Source organism: Cherax quadricarinatus, chromosome 66, assembly GCF_038502225.1.
Source record: "Cherax quadricarinatus isolate ZL_2023a chromosome 66, ASM3850222v1, whole genome shotgun sequence".
NCBI lineage: Eukaryota > Metazoa > Arthropoda > Malacostraca > Decapoda > Parastacidae > Cherax > Cherax quadricarinatus.
The window spans coordinates 5,112,259-5,132,418 of record NC_091357.1 but is presented as its reverse complement, the minus strand read 5'-3'; the positions used below and the strand labels follow the sequence as shown (position 1 = coordinate 5,132,418).

At 38.2% G+C, this 20,160-nt stretch overlaps 1 protein-coding gene across 2 annotated transcripts in view; it reads left to right on the top strand.

Moving 5' to 3' along the window:
- The window catches only part of ProRS-m (prolyl-tRNA synthetase 2-like protein, mitochondrial), a 33,750-nt gene that overhangs the window by 856 nt on the left and 12,734 nt on the right, over nucleotides 1-20,160 (top strand). For both annotated transcript variants that reach the window (XM_053799198.2, XM_053799199.2), the window contains exons 2-4: nucleotides 1,629-1,806; nucleotides 4,999-5,072; nucleotides 12,902-13,032. In XM_053799198.2, coding sequence (XP_053655173.2) covers nucleotides 1,629-1,806; nucleotides 4,999-5,072; nucleotides 12,902-13,032 — 383 coding nt within the window. The remainder of the gene's footprint in view (nucleotides 1-1,628; nucleotides 1,807-4,998; nucleotides 5,073-12,901; nucleotides 13,033-20,160) is intronic.

Below are 20,160 nucleotides of genomic sequence, written 5' to 3'. Positions count from 1 at the left end.
ATTTAAGCAAGCAGTTTTGAAATATTTTTAATACTATGTATAAGGGCACCAACCCTGTTATATGAGTGTAAAGCATAGGTTTTTAATGTTGCAGCAAGGATGATGCTGGAGTTAATGGAGATGTGTCTGAGGGCAATGTGTGATGTAAAAATGTGTAGACTTCATAAATGGGAGATTAGGAAGTGTGCAGTTACTAAGAGTATTTGTTATCCAGAGGACTGAAGAGGAGTTGAGGCGGTTTTAACATTTAAAGAGGATGGAGTAAACTAGGATCACTTGGAGGATGTATAAATCTATATTGGAGGGAAGGAGGGTTCGGGGTCGTCCTAGGAATGGTTCAAAGGAGGGACTAAAAGTGGTTTTGTGTGTGGGGGGCTTAGTCATCCAACAGGCATGTGCGAGTGTGTTAGATAAGAGTGGAGGCAGGTGCTTTTATGACTATGTGCTGTTTGTGTGAGCAAGGTAACATTTATGAAGAAGTTCAGGGAAACTAGTTAACTGATACAAGTCCTGGAGGTGAGTAGTAGTGCCTGCACTCTGAAAAAGGGATGGAGATATTTACAGTTTGGGGGAGGGGCATCCAAGTTGTAGTGTTGCCATGCCTCTGGCAAGACAGTGATAGAGTGATGGTGGGAGATGGCTGAAGTGTTAATAGAATTACTGTATAGTACAATACATATTAATAATTGCATTTACAATACAGTACATAGCAATATTTGAATATCCGTGGATATAGTGATAAACAATAGCAATGATGATTATTATTGCAAGAAATAATACTCACTGGGTTCATCCATATGTTTCAATAACCAAATCAATTTAATATTTCTGGGACAAAGAAAAATATAGGAAAGAAAGGTGGTTATACTTATTGGGTAATATACCCTAAAACCAACTCCAACATTACCATACTGTACATGGACAAGCTAACATGAGAAGTTATGTTCTACACCCTTTCATATCTCTGAAGAATGTCAGCCATCAGGAGATATCGTATAACAACCGAAGAGGCTCTGCCTCTACTAACCTTCCAGTATAAATATTCTGTGCTCCCCTCATTGCTTTGTATTCTGCTGGAAAGAATCTTGGCTAGAGGTCAAATTACATAGACTACCCTTCAGTCCCTTCTAACTTGTTTTCATCTCCTGTGGATTTCCTCAACCCTCCCCCCCCCTCTCTTTCTCTCACTGATCAGAGTTCATTACACTTTGTTGTACCAGCATACCATAGTTTGCATACCTTAAGGATTATACAGTTGTATTTGTTTCTTTCATGAAAGGCAAGAGGAGTGGCATGTGGATAACTAGGATTGTTTTTACATTCTTATGGAGAAGAACAGAAGTGGGAAATGGGGTGGGGAGGTGAAGATGAATAACAGTGGTCATAGCATAATCTTAATTATGTGATACTAACAAATAATGACAGAAACAATGGAATATATTAATGGTAAATTTTTAGATGTTGAGTTTAAGCATATGGTACAGTAATAACAAAAGTTTCAACCAAATATTTACACTATTTCAAACTATTTTATACTAGGTAGTGATGTCACACTGCTCAATTGATGTAAAAGTTATTTAAATTGTGTGTGTGTTTCTTAATGCTATGATGACAGTATTCTTTTCCAGTTGTTGGTGAATTGTGGAATAATAAACTCAAGGAGCAATGGCATGTTTGCACTGTTGCCACTTGGCCAACGGGTAATCGACAAATTAACAGCTATAATTGATGAAGAGATGAGACACATTGGTGCACAGAAGCTGCTGTTGCCTCTCCTTACCAGTGGTCATCTGTGGAAAAAAACAGGTATGTACATGTATTTTTTATAACTAAATTTTTAACTTTAAGAAAATAACATGATGTCCAATGAGGACAATTTTCAGCTTCTCCACTAAAATTTAAAGAAATAAAAATGAAAACAAAACAGTCAATGCAATTAAAGCACTCAAACAAACATGCAGGGTATTGAACCTGGTACATAAAAGAATTACTAGTACAGGTTAGCCATCACTGATTCAGCAATCACTAATCCAGCACTAATTTCAGCTAATTTCTTTTGCTTGTATCTGGCTAATCTTGCTGCAAGGGATCTTGCATTGAGGATGGATGAAGATAATGTTGGGAATGAATGAATGTAGATGAAGATGTAGCTACTGTTCATCATTATACTGACTCGGAAATTGTGAAGATGGTTTTAAGTCCACAGCAAGAAGCCAGTGGAGAAAGCAGTGATGAAAATGAGGTAGATATAGTAGAAAGAGTCTGTATTAATAGGTTAATTCAGTTGACAGGTGAACTGCTAAAAGGTTTAGAGCAATGCAATTTTGTAAGTAAACAAGAATTAATGAACATTTACATGATACAGGATAAACTAATTAAAGGCCAAAATATATGAAACAGATCAGCTTGTAAGATATGTTCAGAAAAATAGCTAAAAGCATGCTACAGAGGAGTCACCACTTGAAAATCTAGTGCCTTCAACATCTGCTCACCCAGATGTGCTGTCACCATCATCAGTTTCTGACATCTCAGTCACCTTCCAAGATGACGAAGATGGAAATCTTGACAGCCCTTCACCTCAACATGTAAATGTGCTTAGTTGTAAATTTTAGCTCTTCACTTTGGATGTGGCAGTTATGAACTTTGTGTAATTCAAGTTGGTTAACTTTATTAACTAACTTGTACTGATTTATGGGGTGTTTTAGAGGTAGGATGAGGTGGTTAGCTGTTAGGTTAAGTGTATTCTAACCTAACCACTCTGTGATCCAGCAAAATCACTAATTTAGCACCCTACAGGTCCCAGTGATGCCAGATTAGTGATGGATGACCTGTATCATTGTCAGATTGAACTTATGATATTTTCTTTATTTAAAATTTTATCTACATTCTTCCTTCAATTACATGTACGTTCCAAGTATTACCACTGGTACAGTATCAGTCACCATTATCTGGAGCACTTGCACAGTAACTCCTCATCGCTCTTCCCATAAACTCAAAGTACTGTCCTCTTGCCAGGACTTTCAGTCCGTGGTAGGGCATGCAGCGCACAGACTTCTTAACTGGCTATAAATTTGGAGTTCAAGACCAAAGACGTTCACCAGCTATAGCTTACATCATCTCAAATTGTAAGAATGTGGGAAACAGTTTGTATTTGTTTGTCACATACAGTTGCTCACACAACATTATTTAAGGGTTAACAACACAAGAGGTATCACATTAAAAACAAATGTAGTGGACCCGACTTACGATATTAATCTGTTCCTGAGAGCACATCGTAAGACGAAATTATCATAAGTCGAATTAATTTTCTCCATAAGAAATAATGGAAATCAAATTAATCCAGTCAAGACACCCAAAAGTATAAAAAAAATTTTTTTTACCACATGAAATACACATTTTCCTACACACAAAAAGGATACATGCACAATATATATTGTGCATGTACTAGTGTACTAAATGAAGAATAAATGACACTTACCTTTATTGAAGATGTAGTGATGAGTGATGAGACACTGTCCTGGGAGTGCCTTTTCCTCCTGAGTAATGTAGGTCCTGTTTGGCATTTTCTTCCAGAACAGGCCTTATCACACTGTGTATGCCACTACAATTCTTAAATCTCTCAAACCAACCTTTGCTGGCCTTAAATTCACCAGTATGAGCACTAGTTCCAGGCATTTTTTCCTGTTCACCTGGGTGTTAGTTGACTGGTGTGGGTCACATCCTGGGGGACAAGATTAAGGACCCCAATGGAAACAAGTTAGACAGTTCTTGATGACACATTGACTTTCTTGGGTTATCCTGTGTGGCTAACCCTCTGGGGTTAATTGTTTCTCAGTATTCTCAATAAGCCACACCAATAACAGTCTCTCCACATCTTCGAGTAGTACAGCTGACCATGGTGCAGCAGCAGCTAACCGTGGTACGATAGTATTTTGATAGTATTTCTCACCCTTTTTACCACAAGGTTGGCACTAGAAGCTTTCTTTGGGCCCATGGTGGCTTATTTAGCAGTTACAAGCACTAAAAACACTGGAATACAAAATTTATTGAATGTATGCGTGCAACTGTCCACTCCGGCTTGTGAACAATGCCACACTAGCTCAGTTGAGGCGCTCAGCCCAGATAGACGTGTGGACGCATACAGGACGAATGATGCAAGTTGAGTTTTTCAACATATGTCGGGGTCAAATTTTTACGCTGACAGGCATCGTAAGTTGGTTTTAACCTAGGTTGAGGACATCGTAAGTCCATATATCAGTTCTTTGATGTACATTACTTCATGTTCAATAGAACATTGCAGAAATTGTCATGTAAATGGTTTAGAAAATTGACAAGTCGAAGAATGAGACACTCTTGCAACATTTGGAAGTCTTTATTGAGGAAACATTTTGCCAGCCAGTGGCTTCTTCAGCAAATTAATGTGACAAAAATTTGGAATACCTAATCAGATGAATTGAAAAACTGCAAAATACTCACTGTCTTCTAATTACAGCTGAAACAAGTATTTTGTACCTAAATGGTACAAGCATTTCTAACCAGTTATTGCATAAAATTATTGAGCAATTGCCAGTTGTAGACTAATCTTCTAGTTTTAAGTCTTATTCCTAATCTAGTTTGCCAGAAATTCTCTGTTTCTTAGTTTTCTAGCTTGCTAGAAATTCTGAGTTTTCAATTTATAGTTCCATTTATGTATTATTTGCAGTCTGGAGGAAGACAGTGATAGATTAAATGATGGTGAAAATGTTTCTTTTTTGAGTCACCCTAACTTGGTGGGAGGAAGCCAGTGTCCAAAAAAAAAAAAATTATTATTAACTGAAGTATAATTTCCTAATGGTCTGGTAGCTGTCTGGTGTTATGCAAAACGGAGTTTGCCTCACAGTAAGGGCCACAAGTTGTTGAAACACTTATGTTGTGAAGGGGTCAATCAAGTTTACCTATTTGTATTATATATAGTCTATTTGTATGCATTTGACTTATAAATTATGCTATTTTTCAAAGGTCGCTGGGAATCAACTGGTGAAGAGTTAATGACAACATCAGACCGCCACAAAAACGAACATGTGCTTAGTCCAGTAAGTATTAAGTACAGGATACTAATTTATTTTTTTTTATTTTATTATCACACTGGCCGATTCCCACCAAGGCAGGGTGGCCCGAAAAAGAAAAACTTTCACCATCATTCACTCCATCACTGTCTTGCCAGAAGGGTGCTTTACACTACAGTTTTTAAACTGCAACATTAACACCCCTCCTTCAGAGTGCAGGCACTGTACTTCCCATCTCCAGGACTCAAGTCCGGCCTGCCGGTTTCCCTGAATCCCTTCATAAATGTTACTTTGCTCACACTCCAACAGCACGTCAAGTATTAAAAACCATTTGTCTCCATTCACTCCTATCAAACACGCTCACGCATGCCTGCTGGAAGTCCAAGCCCCTCGCACACAAAACCTCCTTTACCCCCTCCCTCCAACCCTTCCTAGGCCGACCCCTACCCCGCCTTCCTTCCACTACAGACTGATACACTCTTGAAGTCATTCTGTTTCGCTCCATTCTCTCTACATGTCCGAACCACCTCAACAACCCTTCCTCAGCCCTCTGGACAACAGTTTTGGTAATCCCGCACCTCCTCCTAACTTCCAAACTACGAATTCTCTGCATTATATTCACACCACACATTGCCCTCAGACATGACATCTCCACTGCCTCCAGCCTTCTCCTCGCTGCAACATTCATCACCCACGCTTCACACCCATATAAGAGCGTTGGTAAAACTATACTCTCATACATTCCCCTCTTTGCCTCCAAGGACAAAGTTCTTTGTCTCCACAGACTCCTAAGTGCACCACTCACTCTTTTTCCCTCATCAATTCTATGATTCACCTCATCTTTCATAGACCCATCCGCTGACACGTCCACTCCCAAATATCTGAATACGTTCACCTCCTCCATACTCTCTCCCTCCAATCTGATATTCAATCTTTCATCACCTAATCTTTTTGTTATCCTCATAACCTTACTCTTTCCTGTATTCACCTTTAATTTTCTTCTTTTGCACACCCTACCAAATTCATCCACCAATCTCTGCAACTTCTCTTCAGAATCTCCCAAGAGCACAGTGTCATCAGCAAAGAGCAGCTGTGACAACTCCCACTTTGTGTGTGATTCTTTATCTTTTAACTCCACGCCTCTTGCCAAGACCCTCGCATTTACTTCTCTTACAACCCCATCTATAAATATATTAAACAACCACGGTGACATCACACATCCTTGTCTAAGGCCTACTTTTACTGGGAAAAAATTTCCCTCTTTCCTACATACTCTAACTTGAGCCTCACTATCCTCGTAAAAACTCTTCACTGCTTTCAGTAACCTACCTCCTACACCATACACTTGCAACATCTGCCACATTGCCCCCCTATCCACCCTGTCATACGCCTTTTCCAAATCCATAAATGCCACAAAGACCTCTTTAGCCTTATCTAAATACTGTTCACTTATATGTTTCACTGTAAACACCTGGTCCACACACCCCCTACCTTTCCTAAAGCCTCCTTGTTCATCTGCTATCCTATTCTCCGTCTTACTCTTAATTCTTTCAATTATAACTCTACCATACACTTTACCAGGTACACTCAACAGACTTATCCCCCTATAATTTTTGCACTCTCTTTTATCCCCTTTGCCTTTATACAAAGGAACTATGCATGCTCTCTGCCAATCCCTAGGTACCTTACCCTCTTCCATACATTTATTAAATAATTGCACCAACCACTCCAAAACTATATCCCCACCTGCTTTTAACATTTCTATCTTTATCCCATCAATCCCGGCTGCCTTACCCCCTTTCATTTTACCTACTGCCTCACGAACTTCCCCCACACTCACAACTGGCTCTTCCTCACTCCTACAAGATGTTATTCCTCCTTGCCCTATACACGAAATCACAGCTTCCCTATCTTCATCAACATTTAACAATTCCTCAAAATATTCCCTCCATCTTCCCAATACCTCTAACTCTCCATTTAATAACTCTCCTCTCCTATTTTTAACTGACAAATCCATTTGTTCTCTAGGCTTTCTTAACTTGTTAATCTCACTCCAAAACTTTTTCTTATTTTCAACAAAATTTGTTGATAACATCTCACCCACTCTCTCATTTGCTCTCTTTTTACATTGCTTCACCACTCTCTTAACTTCTCTCTTTTTCTCCATATACTCTTCCCTCCTTGCATCACTTCTACTTTGTAAAAACTTCTCATATGCTAACTTTTTCTCCCTTACTACTCTCTTTACATCATCATTCCACCAATCGCTCCTCTTCCCTCCTGCACCCACTTTCCTGTAACCACAAACTTCTGCTGAACACTCTAACACTACATTTTTAAACCTACCCCATACCTCTTCGACCCCATTGCCTATGCTCTCATTAGCCCATCTATCCTCCAATAGCTGTTTATATCTTACCCTAACTGCCTCCTCTTTTAGTTTATAAACCTTCACCTCTCTCTTCCCTGATGCTTCTATTCTCCTTGTATCCCATCTACCTTTTACTCTCAGTGTAGCTACAACTAGAAAGTGATCTGATATATCTGTGGCCCCTCTATAAACATGTACATCCTGAAGTCTACTCAACAGTCTTTTATCTACCAATACATAATCCAACAAACTACTGTCATTTCGCCCTACATCATATCGTGTATACTTATTTATCCTCTTTTTCTTAAAATATGTATTACCTATAACTAAACCCCTTTCTATACAAAGTTCAATCAAAGGGCTCCCATTATCATTTACACCTGGCACCCCAAACTTACCTACCACACCCTCTCTAAAAGTTTCTCCTACTTTAGCATTCAAGTCCCCTACCACAATTACTCTCTCACTTGGTTCAAAGGCTCCTATACATTCACTTAACATCTCCCAAAATCTCTCTCTCTCCTCTGCATTCCTCTCTTCTCCAGGTGCATACACGCTTATTATGACCCACTTCTCGCATCCAACCTTTACTTTAATCCACATAATTCTTGAATTTACACATTCATATTCTCTTTTCTCCTTCCATAACTGATCATTTAACATTACTGCTACCCCTTCCTTTGCTCTAACTCTCTCAGATACTCCAGATTTAATCCCATTTATTTCCCCCCACTGAAACTCTCCTACCCCCTTCAGCTTTGTTTCGCTTAGGGCCAGGACATCCAACTTCTTTTCATTCATAACATCAGCAATCATCTGTTTCTTGTCATCCGCACTACATCCACGCACATTTAAGCAACCCAGTTTTATAAAGTTTTTCTTCTTCTCTTTTTTAGTAATTGTATACAGGAGAAGGGGTTACTAGCCCATTGCTCCCGGCATTTTAGTCGCCTCATACGACACGCATGGCTTACGGAGGAAAGATTCTTTTCCACTTCCCCATGGACAATAGAAGAAATAAAAAAGAACAAGAGCTATTTAGAAAAAGGAGAAAAACCTAGATGTATGTATATATATATATGCATGTGCATGTCTGTGAAGTGTGACCAAAGTGTAAGTAGGAGTAGCAAGATATCCCTGTTATCTTAGCGTGTTTATGAGACAGAAAAAGAAACCAGCAATCCTACCATCATGCAAAACAGTTACAGGTTTTTGTTTCACAGTCATCTGGCAGGACGGTAGTACTTCCCTGGGTGGTTGCTGTCTACCAACCTACTACCTATATAAGAACCTATATAAGAACCTAAGAAAGAAGGAACACTGCAACAGGCCTGTTGGCCCATACTAGGCAGGTCCTTTACAATCCTTCCCACTAACAAAATATTTGCCAACCCAATTATCAATGCTACCCAAGAAAAAGTTTTGATGATTCTATTTACTCATTATGCAAATCTCACTCAAATCCAACCCTTCTCACTCGTGTATTTATCTAACCTAAATTTGAAACTACCAAACATTTTAGCTTCAATAACCCAACTAGGCAGACTGTTCCACTCATTATCTACCCTATTTCCAAACCAATACTTTCCTTTATCTTTTCGAAATCTAAACTTATCTAATTTGAATCCATTATTGTGGGTTCTTTCTTGAAGGGATATCTTCAAAACCTTATTTATATCCCCTTTGTTAATGCCCATCTTCCACTTATACACTTCGATCATGTCTCCCCTCATTCTTTGTCTTACAAGTGAATGTAGTTTAACCCTTTCAGGGTCTGTGCTGTAGATCTATGGCTTTACGTTCAGGGTCCAAACCGTAGATGTATGCCAAAATTCTAGCGGCGTCAAATTTAGCGTGAAAAGGCTGGTAGGCCTACATGTGAGAGAACGGGTCTGTATGGTGTGCGCGCGGCGTAAACAAATTCTAGGTGCCCGCGTAGCATTGTGGGAACGCCAGCTCAGTTACCTTTGTTCACCATGCCTCGTCGCAAGGCAGCTCTCACTCCAAGAAAAATTGGGACTCTTCTCTTCCTATCTGATAGTTCTGACTGATGGAAGTGGAAATGAAGACGAATTCTTTAGCTTTGATCAGTTAGTGACCGAAAGGAATGACCAGGATATTGATAATAGTGCAGAAAACCCTGACTATCCTCAACCTTCTACCTCTGGTGTGGGCACGCTAATGTGTTTCTTCTCTTCTTGACGTGTCATCATTTTGAGCAGTTACAAAATTTATTCTACTGGTAGATTTAGCAAGTTCAGCAAAAAATAAACATATACAATTTTTTTTATAAGTTATGATTTGTACGTTTGTAGTTGCTTACATACTGTAGTATAGGACAGCCCAGTTTGTATGGCTCTCAAGTTTCCAACCTTGTGCAGTAAGCAAAAATCACCAGAGCAGTTTTTATTACTGAATGCATCTAAAGTGCCTGATAATGTGTGTACACTGTCATAATATATTAACCCTTTCCAAGTTGGAATCCCTGATCTGAAACCTGCTCTCAGGGTTGGAGAATTTAAAAAAAAAATTCTCGTGAAATGATACTTGTTTTCCGAAGGTATTGAAATGAAATAAGACCAAGAAAATACAACCATAAAAAACAAAAAAAAAATACACTGCAAAGTCGCTGTTTTAAACTAAAAGCACGGTTGCAGTTTTTTCTCATTTTTCACTGCAAGTTTGTTTTTTTTATATGGTGCACACTTACTGCACAGACCTATTCTCTCACATCTAGGCCTCAATTTACTGCTCACAGCTTATCTGGAAGAGCTGAGCTTGTCACAAACAATGGGACTGACTCGGGCTTCAAAGCCATAGTACAACGAGACTCACCCTGGATGGGTTAAGTGCTCAGTACTGCTAGGCATAAAAAACATAAAATAGTAAAATAAATACCCAGTACATACAATTCTTACCTTAAAATATGGAGTCAGTCACCCTTCTCTTATGCAACTGTTGTATGAAAGAGGAGGAAAAACTGTACAAAGCACCAATCTACCCCTACCTCACCTATGCTATTTGTGCCTGCGGATCCACAATAGCAACACACCTAAATCCAATAATATCCCAACAAAAAGCTGCAGTGCATATGATTACACATTCCACTGCTAGACAACATACCCCCCCATCTCTTCAAAGACCTAAAACCTACTCACTATACAAAACATTCACTCTTACTTCTGTGCATCCTACATTCTCAGAGCAATAAAATCTAATATAAATCCTGAACTGAAGCAGTTTCTTGACAGTTGCAACAGGACATATAGACATAATACTAGGCAAAAAAATCTCTGACATTCCCCGTGTCCGGCTAAATCTCTGCAAAAATTGTTAAAAACTGTTAAAAAAGCATCTTATCTCCCTAACATATCCCAGCATCAATTAAATATGTAAAATCTTTAAATGAATATTCTCAGTGTCATGAACATATGTAAAACACTAAAAACATATCCTTACTCTATCTGTAACCCTCCTAAATCTGTAATTCTCTCCATTATACTTATTAAAGCCATATAGAATGAACTAATGCGATATTCAGTTATCTTGTATTAATTGTAAACTCCTAAATTTAAGTGTTATTGCCCTCAATCTTAAGTTTGCCTGAAATGCTCTGCATATACAGGGGCTTTTGGCATGTACACCTAATGTCATTCATTCTCTTTTGTACAACCACTGTATCATGCTGAAATAAATTATATTATGTTAACAATAACTTAGTTGCAAGCCAATGAAAATGTGGAACACCAAAAAGAGGGTGCTGTAAATACAGGGCCCTCTTGTACTGTATATATTACATTTTTTGTTTGATGAATCACTACATAATACAAAATGTATTTTGTACCACCAGAATGGAATATCAGTACTAAATGTATCTAATAAAAATTACCTATCCAGATTCCAATTATCACTCATACCCTTCTTGTCTGCTATATTTCTACCTCACAAAAATTACATTGCTCAAATTGTCAGACTCGATCCTGTAGGGAGTCATTTTGGTACACAGATTTGGCACCAGTCATATCATTCATTGTGGTCTCACGGCTTCATGCCACTAACTTGCAATAATGATGTTAATCAGTTCAGTGTTTCTAACAGAACCAGACATTCAACAGCATAAAATATATACATGTACCTGATTATAGAACTGTAAATAAAGCCTACTTAATATTGTTTGTAATAAAGAAAATAAAGTATATACATGTAGTGTTTGTTTTAGTGAAATCAATATGACATTTTTGTTACACTGGCTGAGTAAAGTTCACTATCACAGATTAATTATTATTATAGAGAAGCACTAAAATTCACGATATATTTAGACATGCTTCGCTGATTAAAATATTTTGGCAAAATGTTACCTATATTAGGCTAATTAGCCCTTTCACTGTTGCTCCACCCCAAAATTAAGTGCTGATGGGGTTGCATTTTAGAAAAAAAAAATCTTATGAAATGGCAGAAAATTTTTTCTGAAGGTGACACCAAAAATGCAAAATTTAATGGAAAACTTAGTAAACCACATAGGCACAAAGTAGGCAATCTGGGTGTAATTTACACAGCAATTTTGCCCACTGAGTTGTATTTTAAGCCAGTTGCATTGCTAAATTGGCTCTAATTCATGGCTATTTCATTAGCTTGCCTTCTGTACTTTTGACCAAGTGCAAGAAACTACCTATTCAACTACCAGAACTAAGCTATAAAGTGCACAGAAGTTGGTAACTTTACCATTTTCACACAAAATTCAACAAATTCCAATTTAAAGATTCCAAAATAAACACCATCATTCTAGCTGCTAAAGCAACCTTTCTTCCATTCATTAATCACATTCCCTGGCTTCTCTATGTAACACTTACCTTCCATTTTGAATCCATCACATGAAAAATGTAAGTTTTACCCTATTTCTTGGATTAATAAAATATAACCAAGAATGATTGGTCATGGCTTAGACCATCCTAATAATTAAAGACAGTCTAGTAAAAACCCATAAAACAGACCAATGGGGGGTCCCTACCCATCTCAGGAAAATTGCCAAAAATCCAACATTTCTGCCACTTTGAGGCCTATTTCATGCTACTTCCAGTCTGAAACTGACCAAAATCATCTGTTTCACTAGTATCCATTGATATCAAGAATCAGCCAATAAAACTATAAAAACCACCCAGGAAAACACCTCAAAGTTGCTATTTTAATCAAACACAAGGTTAGATGTTTGCTTTTCTCTTCATGCACTGTTAGGCAGGATTTTATTTTATATACAGTACACACACAGCTCACAGACCCATTCTCTCATGTTTAGGCCAAAATTTACCATTCATAGCATATTTGAGGGCACTGTGCTTAGGACTTTAGATTTATGCAAGCAATACTGGCATCAGTAACATAAATCAATGTGAGAGAGAGTGAAATGATTTAAATATATATATACAATATAAAAAGAATGAACTGATTATTAATGGATAAGGTAGCTGCATTTATTTATTTTCTTCAGACCCATGAAGAAGCAATAACATCACTGATGTCAGATATCTATCCGCTTTCATATAGACAACTACCTCTTCACCTCTACCAGATCACAAGCAAGTTTCGAGATGAATCAAGGCCACGGTTTGGTCTCTTAAGGTGACAAACTTAAAAATTATACTTTTTCCTTTTTTTTCCCTAAATAACCTTTGGATGTCGTGGCACCTTCGATTCATTTTACATGTGTGACTGTCCTGGTTAAGTATAGTAATTTACTCCAGTATTACTGTTTTCTGTCCCTTTCCATTCCCACACTCATGTTTACAAATTTCTGATCATAAATTTGTATTAAAAAATTTTTTTATCTCCAATATATAATCTAAAATACAGTAATATAAATGGTGTCTCTGCAATTTTTGTTCCTAATTGTATATTTGTAATGCACTAGGCATAATCCCAAAACATTTACATTTAGAATTACTGTACAATGTTTATAGCTTAGTTCCAGGTCTAAAATGTTATATTCTATTGCATGGTTGACTCTATTCATACATTAATTGGAACTAAGCAACAAAGTCATCCTAGACTTCATGCCACCAGTGTTATTGACAGCTCATTTGACTAGCTGGATGACAACTGGTGAGCTGAGCTTGGCTGGCTGGCATCAAAGAAAACCAGAACCCTTACTCATTTTTTCTTTTTTAATACACTTGCCATCTCCCTCCCGCCGAGGTAGGTGATCCCCCCCCCAAAAAAAAAAAATGCATGCATTGTCACACTTCTTGCCAGAAATACAATGACATTACAGTTCAGTGGGTTGTATGATTAGAAAATGAAACTGCTGGCAGGCTTGTCTCCATCTTTTCTCCTCTAGATCATTGCCCTTATGAGTGCAGTATGGAAGGTGCAGAAGCTTGCTAGCTGGCTTTCACTCTAACCTTCTCCTGTGATTAAGTTGCTCACACAAAGATAGCAGCTCCTGCTATAGTGGTTCAACAACATGGCTGTCATGGTTAAGATCTCAAAGGGGTCTCGTTTTCCTCCTGGCTTTCTACATTATAAGACCATGCAGGAATCTGCCATACTGAATTTCATCACATGCTAGTATACAGTACAATACTGCTAATGAATGAATTTCCTTGCAGAATTTACCTTAGCATTAACAAGATATGTGTTTATGGGGTAAGACCAGATGATCCACATTCACATGCTTCATTTCTTACCTTCCTATTATAAATCTTTAATTGCGGTGGATTTTTGCATCATCTTACTCCTTCAATAAAGGACTTTTCTCGACTTTCCACAACCAAACAATTCAGGGCACAACATATAACCTCATTTTTAACATCTCCATTTGTAAGTTGCTGGAGCATATGATTAATACTCTACATGCCTAGTGTGTTAAAATACCTACAGATACATATTTTTTTTTATCTCTTCATCCTGCAGCCTTTGATCTTTGAAAAGGTCATTTCTCTAAGGATCTACTTTTTTGTAGAGCCTTTGTTAATCATAACTTGCCTATTACTGCATTTTTCATGCTTAAATGGTCCTAAAACACTATGGGGCATGGTCACATCTTATCTCGGGCACATTCTTGTGGTCTGTTGGAACCTCTAATACAGAATTTTATGACTAAGATTTTGTATTGAATCCATAACAGCTGTTCCTCAGGGTTGTGTCCTTACCATTACTATTGTACTTTATTTTTCCTCCTTGCTATCAGTGGATTTCCAAAACTTTTCCTGTGCTCTAGTCTTTGTCTGATGTCTTTACCTGATCTTATGCTAGTATGGATGGTTAGTTGGTGGTCACCTCATTACAATAATTTACTGACAAGGCTTCCTGTTGAGCCTTTGTATGATGCTTCAGGTTCTCTGCCCAAAATGCAATTTGCAGCTTTCATGGTACACTCTAATTCCCTATTATAGATTTCCTCTAAAGATTCCCTATTATTGTCTGCCAGACCACAAAATCTTTGGCTTTTCTCTTCAGTTGATATGCCATTAAAGCATCACATTGTATTTCTCTCATCTCAAAAGTGATAGCTTGTCAGGGTAAATTCACTTGGATTTTGTCTCATCTCCTGGATGTAGCCTCCTTTGCCCTTATCTAAAGTTGGACTAGGGACCAGGTGTACTGTAACTTCTCTTCAGGATGGATACCATGCTTCAACAGGGTTTACTTTTGTTTTGGCATCAGTGAGGGGTCAGCCTTTTAGTCCTTCTCTGTCAAGGCCCTTATTGAGTATTCTGATGCAGTGTTATAAGGACTGCCATAATACCCGCTACATCCATTGCTTTGTTTTCATGCTTTATGATCCCAAAACCTACAGCATTCTCACTGATGTTATTAATTCTGATAATTTCTGTTGGCATCCTTACTGCAGCCTTTTTAAGAAATATATTCAAACCAATGTGAATTCCCTTTTTGGTGTTTTTCTTACCTCTTATTTTGAGCTTGCACCTTAGAAAATCTGTGCTCTTCATTAGCCTTTCCCATCTTCCTTTTCTAAAGGCTTACTTGTCTTCATTGGAATTGTGTATTCTTTCCTGAACCTTTTCAGTTGAACACTGATAAACTTGCTGTGTATACTGATGGCCCTAAGCTTATGCAGTAGTGCAAAATGCTATTGACTTTCTTGATTACATTCTTCAAGGGCATAACTAATCTTGTGTTTTGCATTAGGTTTTGGCTCCATCATATCTTTAGCAGATTTAAAATTACTCATCTTTTTCTGGGTCTCTAATTATTCCACTATTTCAGAAAATGAACTTACATACTTTTCTGCCTGTTTAGTAGTTCAGATGCTCCTCACTTTACAATGGTTTGACTTACAATATTTTGACTTCACGATGGTGTAAAACTTTTTTTGTACTATACAGTACTGTACATTTATTGATAGGATAAACTTTTTTGTTTTCAACAAGTCGGCCGTCTCCCAGCGAGGCAGGGTGACCCAAAAAGAAAGAAAATCCCCAAAAAGAAAATACTTTCATCATCATTCTACACTTTCACCTCACTCACATATAATCACTCTTTTTGCAGAGGTGCCCAGAATACAACAGTTTAGAAGTACTGTATATACATATATAAATACACAATATATCCCTCCAAACTGCCAATATCTCAAACCCCTCCTTTAGAGTGCAGGCATTGTACTTCCCATTTCCAGGACTCAAGTCCAGTTATATAAAATAACTGGTTTCCCTGAATCCCTTCACTAAATATTACCCTGCTCACACTCCAACAGCTCGTCAGGTCCCAAATACCATTTGTCTCCATTCACTCCTATCTAACAAGCTCACGCATGCTTGCTGGAAGTCCAAACCCCTCACCCACAACACCTCCTTTACCCCCTCCCTCCATCCAACCTTTTCGAGAATGACCTCTACCCCGCCTTCCTTCCCCTACAGATTTACACGCTCTCCACATCATTCTACTTTGATCCATTCTCTCTAAATGACCAAACCACCTCAACAACCCCTCTTCAGCCCTCTGACTAATACTTTTATTAACTCCACACCTTCTAATTTCCACACTCCAAATTTTCGGCATAATATTTACACCATACATTGCCCTTAGACAGGACATCTCCACTGCCTCCAACCGCCTCCTTGCTGCAGCATTTACAACCCAAGCTTCACACCCATATAAATGTGTTGGTACTACTATACTTTCATGCATTCCCTTCTTTGCCGCCATAGATAACATTTTTTGCCTCCACATATACCTCAATGCACCACTCACCTTTTTCTCCTTCATCAATTTCTATGATTAACCTCATCCTTCATAAATCCATCCGCTGACACGTCAACTCCCAATTATCTGAAAACATTCACTTCTTCCATACTCTTCCTCCCCAATTTGATATCCAATTTTTCTTTATCTAAATCATTTGATACTCTCATCACCTTACTCTTTTCTATGTTCACCTTCAACTTTCGACCTTTACACACAGTCCCAAATTCATCCACTAACCTTTGCAATTTTTCTTTAGAATCTCCCATAAGCACATTATCATCAGCAAAAAGTAACTGTCACTTTCTGTTTTGTATTTAATTCCCCATAATTTAATCCCACCCCTCTCCCAAACACCCTAGCATATACTTCTTTAGGATAAACTTGTATTCATTTGTTTACTTTTCAATATCGGTATTTACGGTAATTATTTATTTCCTTATTTGGTGACAGTAGTCGCTTATTTACTTTTATATTTATTATATCATATTTGACTTAGGATATTTTCAACTTGTGATGGGTTCATTGGAATGTAACCCCATCCTAAGTCAAGGAGCACCTGTGTTTATTTTAGGCCTTTGTGGCATTTATGGATTTGGTTTAAAAGGCGTATGACAGGGTGGATAGGGGGGCAATGTGGCAGATGTTGCAAGTGTATGGTGTAGGAGGTAGGTTACTGAAAGCAGTGAAGAGTTTTTACGAGGATAGTGAGGCTCAAGTTAGAGTATGTAGGAAAGAGGGAAATTTTTTCCCAGTAAAAGTAGGCCTTAGACAAGGATGTGTGATGTCACTGTGGTTGTTTAATATATTTATAGATGGGGTTGTAAGAGAAGTAAATGTGAGGGTCTTGGCAAGAGGTGTGGAGTTAAAAGATAAAGAATCACACACAAAGTGGGAGTTGTCACAGCTGCTCTTTGCTGATGACACTGTGCTCTTGGGAGATTCTGAAGAGAAGTTGCAGAGATTGGTGGATGAATTTGGTAGGGTGTGCAAAAGAAGAAAATTAAAGGTGAATACAGGAAAGAGTAAGGTTATGAGGATAACAAAAAGATTAGGTGATGAAAGATTGAATATCAGATTGGAGGGAGAGAGTATGGAGGAGGTGAATGTATTCAGATATTTGGGAGTGGACGTGTCAGCGGATGGGTCTATGAAAGATGAGGTGAATCATAGAATTGATGAGGGGAAAAGAGTGAGTGGTGCACTTAGGAGTCTGTGGAGACAAAGAACTTTGTCCTTGGAGGCAAAGAGGGGAATGTATGAGAGTATAGTTTTACCAACGCTCTTATATGGGTATGAAGCATGGGTGATGAATGTTGCAGCGAGGAGAAGGCTGGAGGCAGTGGAGATGTCATGTCTGAGGGCAATGTGTGGTGTGAATATAATGCAGAGAATTCATAGTTTGGAAGTTAGGAGGAGGTGCGGGATTACCAAAACTTTTGTCCAGAGGGCTGAGGAAGGGTTGTTGAGGTAGTTCGGACATGTAGAGAGAATGGAGCGAAACAGAATGACTTCAAGAGTGTATCAGTCTGTAGTGGAAGGAAGGCGGGGTAGGGGTCGGCCTAGGAAAGGTTGGAGAGAGGGGGTAAAGGAGGTTTTGTGTGCAAGGGGCTTGGACTTCCAGCAGGCATGCGTGAGCGTGTTTGATAGGAGTGAATGGAGACAAATGGTTTTTAATACTTGACGTGCTGTTGGAGTGTGAGCAAAGTAACATTTATGAAGGGGTTCAGGGAAACCGGCAGGCCGGACTCGAGTCCTGGAGATGGGAAGTACAGTGCCTGCACTCTGAAGGAGGGGTGTTAATGTTGCAGTTTAAAAACTGGAGTGTAAAGCACCCTTCTGGCAAGACAGTGATGGAGTGAATGATGGTGAAAGTTTTTCTTTTTCGGGCCACCCTGCCTTGGTGGGAATCGGCCAGTGTGATAAAAAAAAAAAACAGTACTGTACCCAATTACAGAGTATGAATGGTCAGACAGGATAGCAGGATGACAAAAATGCCATGTAGGGTTGCATCATGGTCTGTATCCTGGCTCATCAGTGTACATTGGTTGTTTTTAAAGTAGTGTTAATTCATGGCGTTCTGGTCATCAAAATATTTCTTTGCTCTTATAGGCACACAAGGACTTTATTGAAATAAAGGAAGCTATTGCAGAGCATTATTTATGTTGTGTAATGAGAATGTAATTTTATTAAAGGATATTTGACTAATTGATTGTTATTTTCAGTATCCACTATGTCAAACTATTTGACAAAGAAAATTATGTAAATACATAAATACAGGAATGTTTTCCTTTGTGTTGACCTTCTAATACTTTTATGTATAAATGCTATTTGATAATTTATTTTATTGATGAAAAGCACTAAACCCATTAAGGTTCATACAGCACTAAAATTTGATTAACGGGCAAATATCTCGCTATTTAAACTAACGAAGCTGCTAGGCTCTTCATTCAATACCTCATTACTGAGCATGTGGGTACACTTCGAGTCTTTGTTCATGGACAGTAGTACCTGGAAGACAATACCAGTAATTACCAAACTGCAATTCATGGAATCTCCCTACCACATAAATGTGACACTTATGAAAGGAAAAAGGCAGGAGTAAGGAAGCAATGAATACAATGTACTGCAAGTAGTAGGAGTGACTAACATCTGAACTTTAGTATTATTATTATTATAATAAAAAAGAAGCGCTAAGCCACAAGGGCTATACAGCACTGAACATTAGTAAAAATGCATTAAATACTATGATTCAAGCAGTATGTTAAGTATTTTCTTAATACAGTACAGTAGGGCCCCACTTATAACGGACATTGCTGGAAAGCAGAACGCTATTTTTTCCATTGTAAATGCATACAAATGCCAGACAAGACATTTACACTAACATATATTAAGCTAACAGTAGAACTGGGCATTAAAAACAATAAAAAGTCAAATACATACACAGTATATTCATTATTTACCTTAAAATATTCGCAGTCTTCATGTAGGGCAAGAGGTGAGTAATACTTATTTGTAAGAAGGCAGGTGTAGGTAGCCATGGCTCCCCATCCCAAACTTAATATACATTTAAAGCAGCCCAGAGACAAAATACACATACAGTACACTCATTATTTACCTTAAAATAGGTGTAGTCTTAATGTAGGATGAGAGGCGAGTAGTATTTATTTGTAGGAAGTCAGGTATAGGTAGATGGTAGATGTAGCTATGTAGTCCACCTGGGCTACATAGCTACACCTACCTACATAGCTATACGATATTTAATGTGGCCCAGAGCCATATTTTTACCATCGATATACCTTGTTCACCAAGTTTAATCATTTCTAACAATTACCTTTAAATGCCATCATAAACGACATAAACGATATAATAGAGGTGTGCGCTCATGGAGAATGTAAACAAACCGGGTGGGATGCACCATATTAGAAAGACAGGGGGAGCTATATAGTGAGTTTTGGTCATAATTTGAAATGTCTTTATTAGCGGAATGCTGTAAGGTGAAACGCTGTAAAGCGTGGCCCTACTGTATATCCAAAACAACCACAG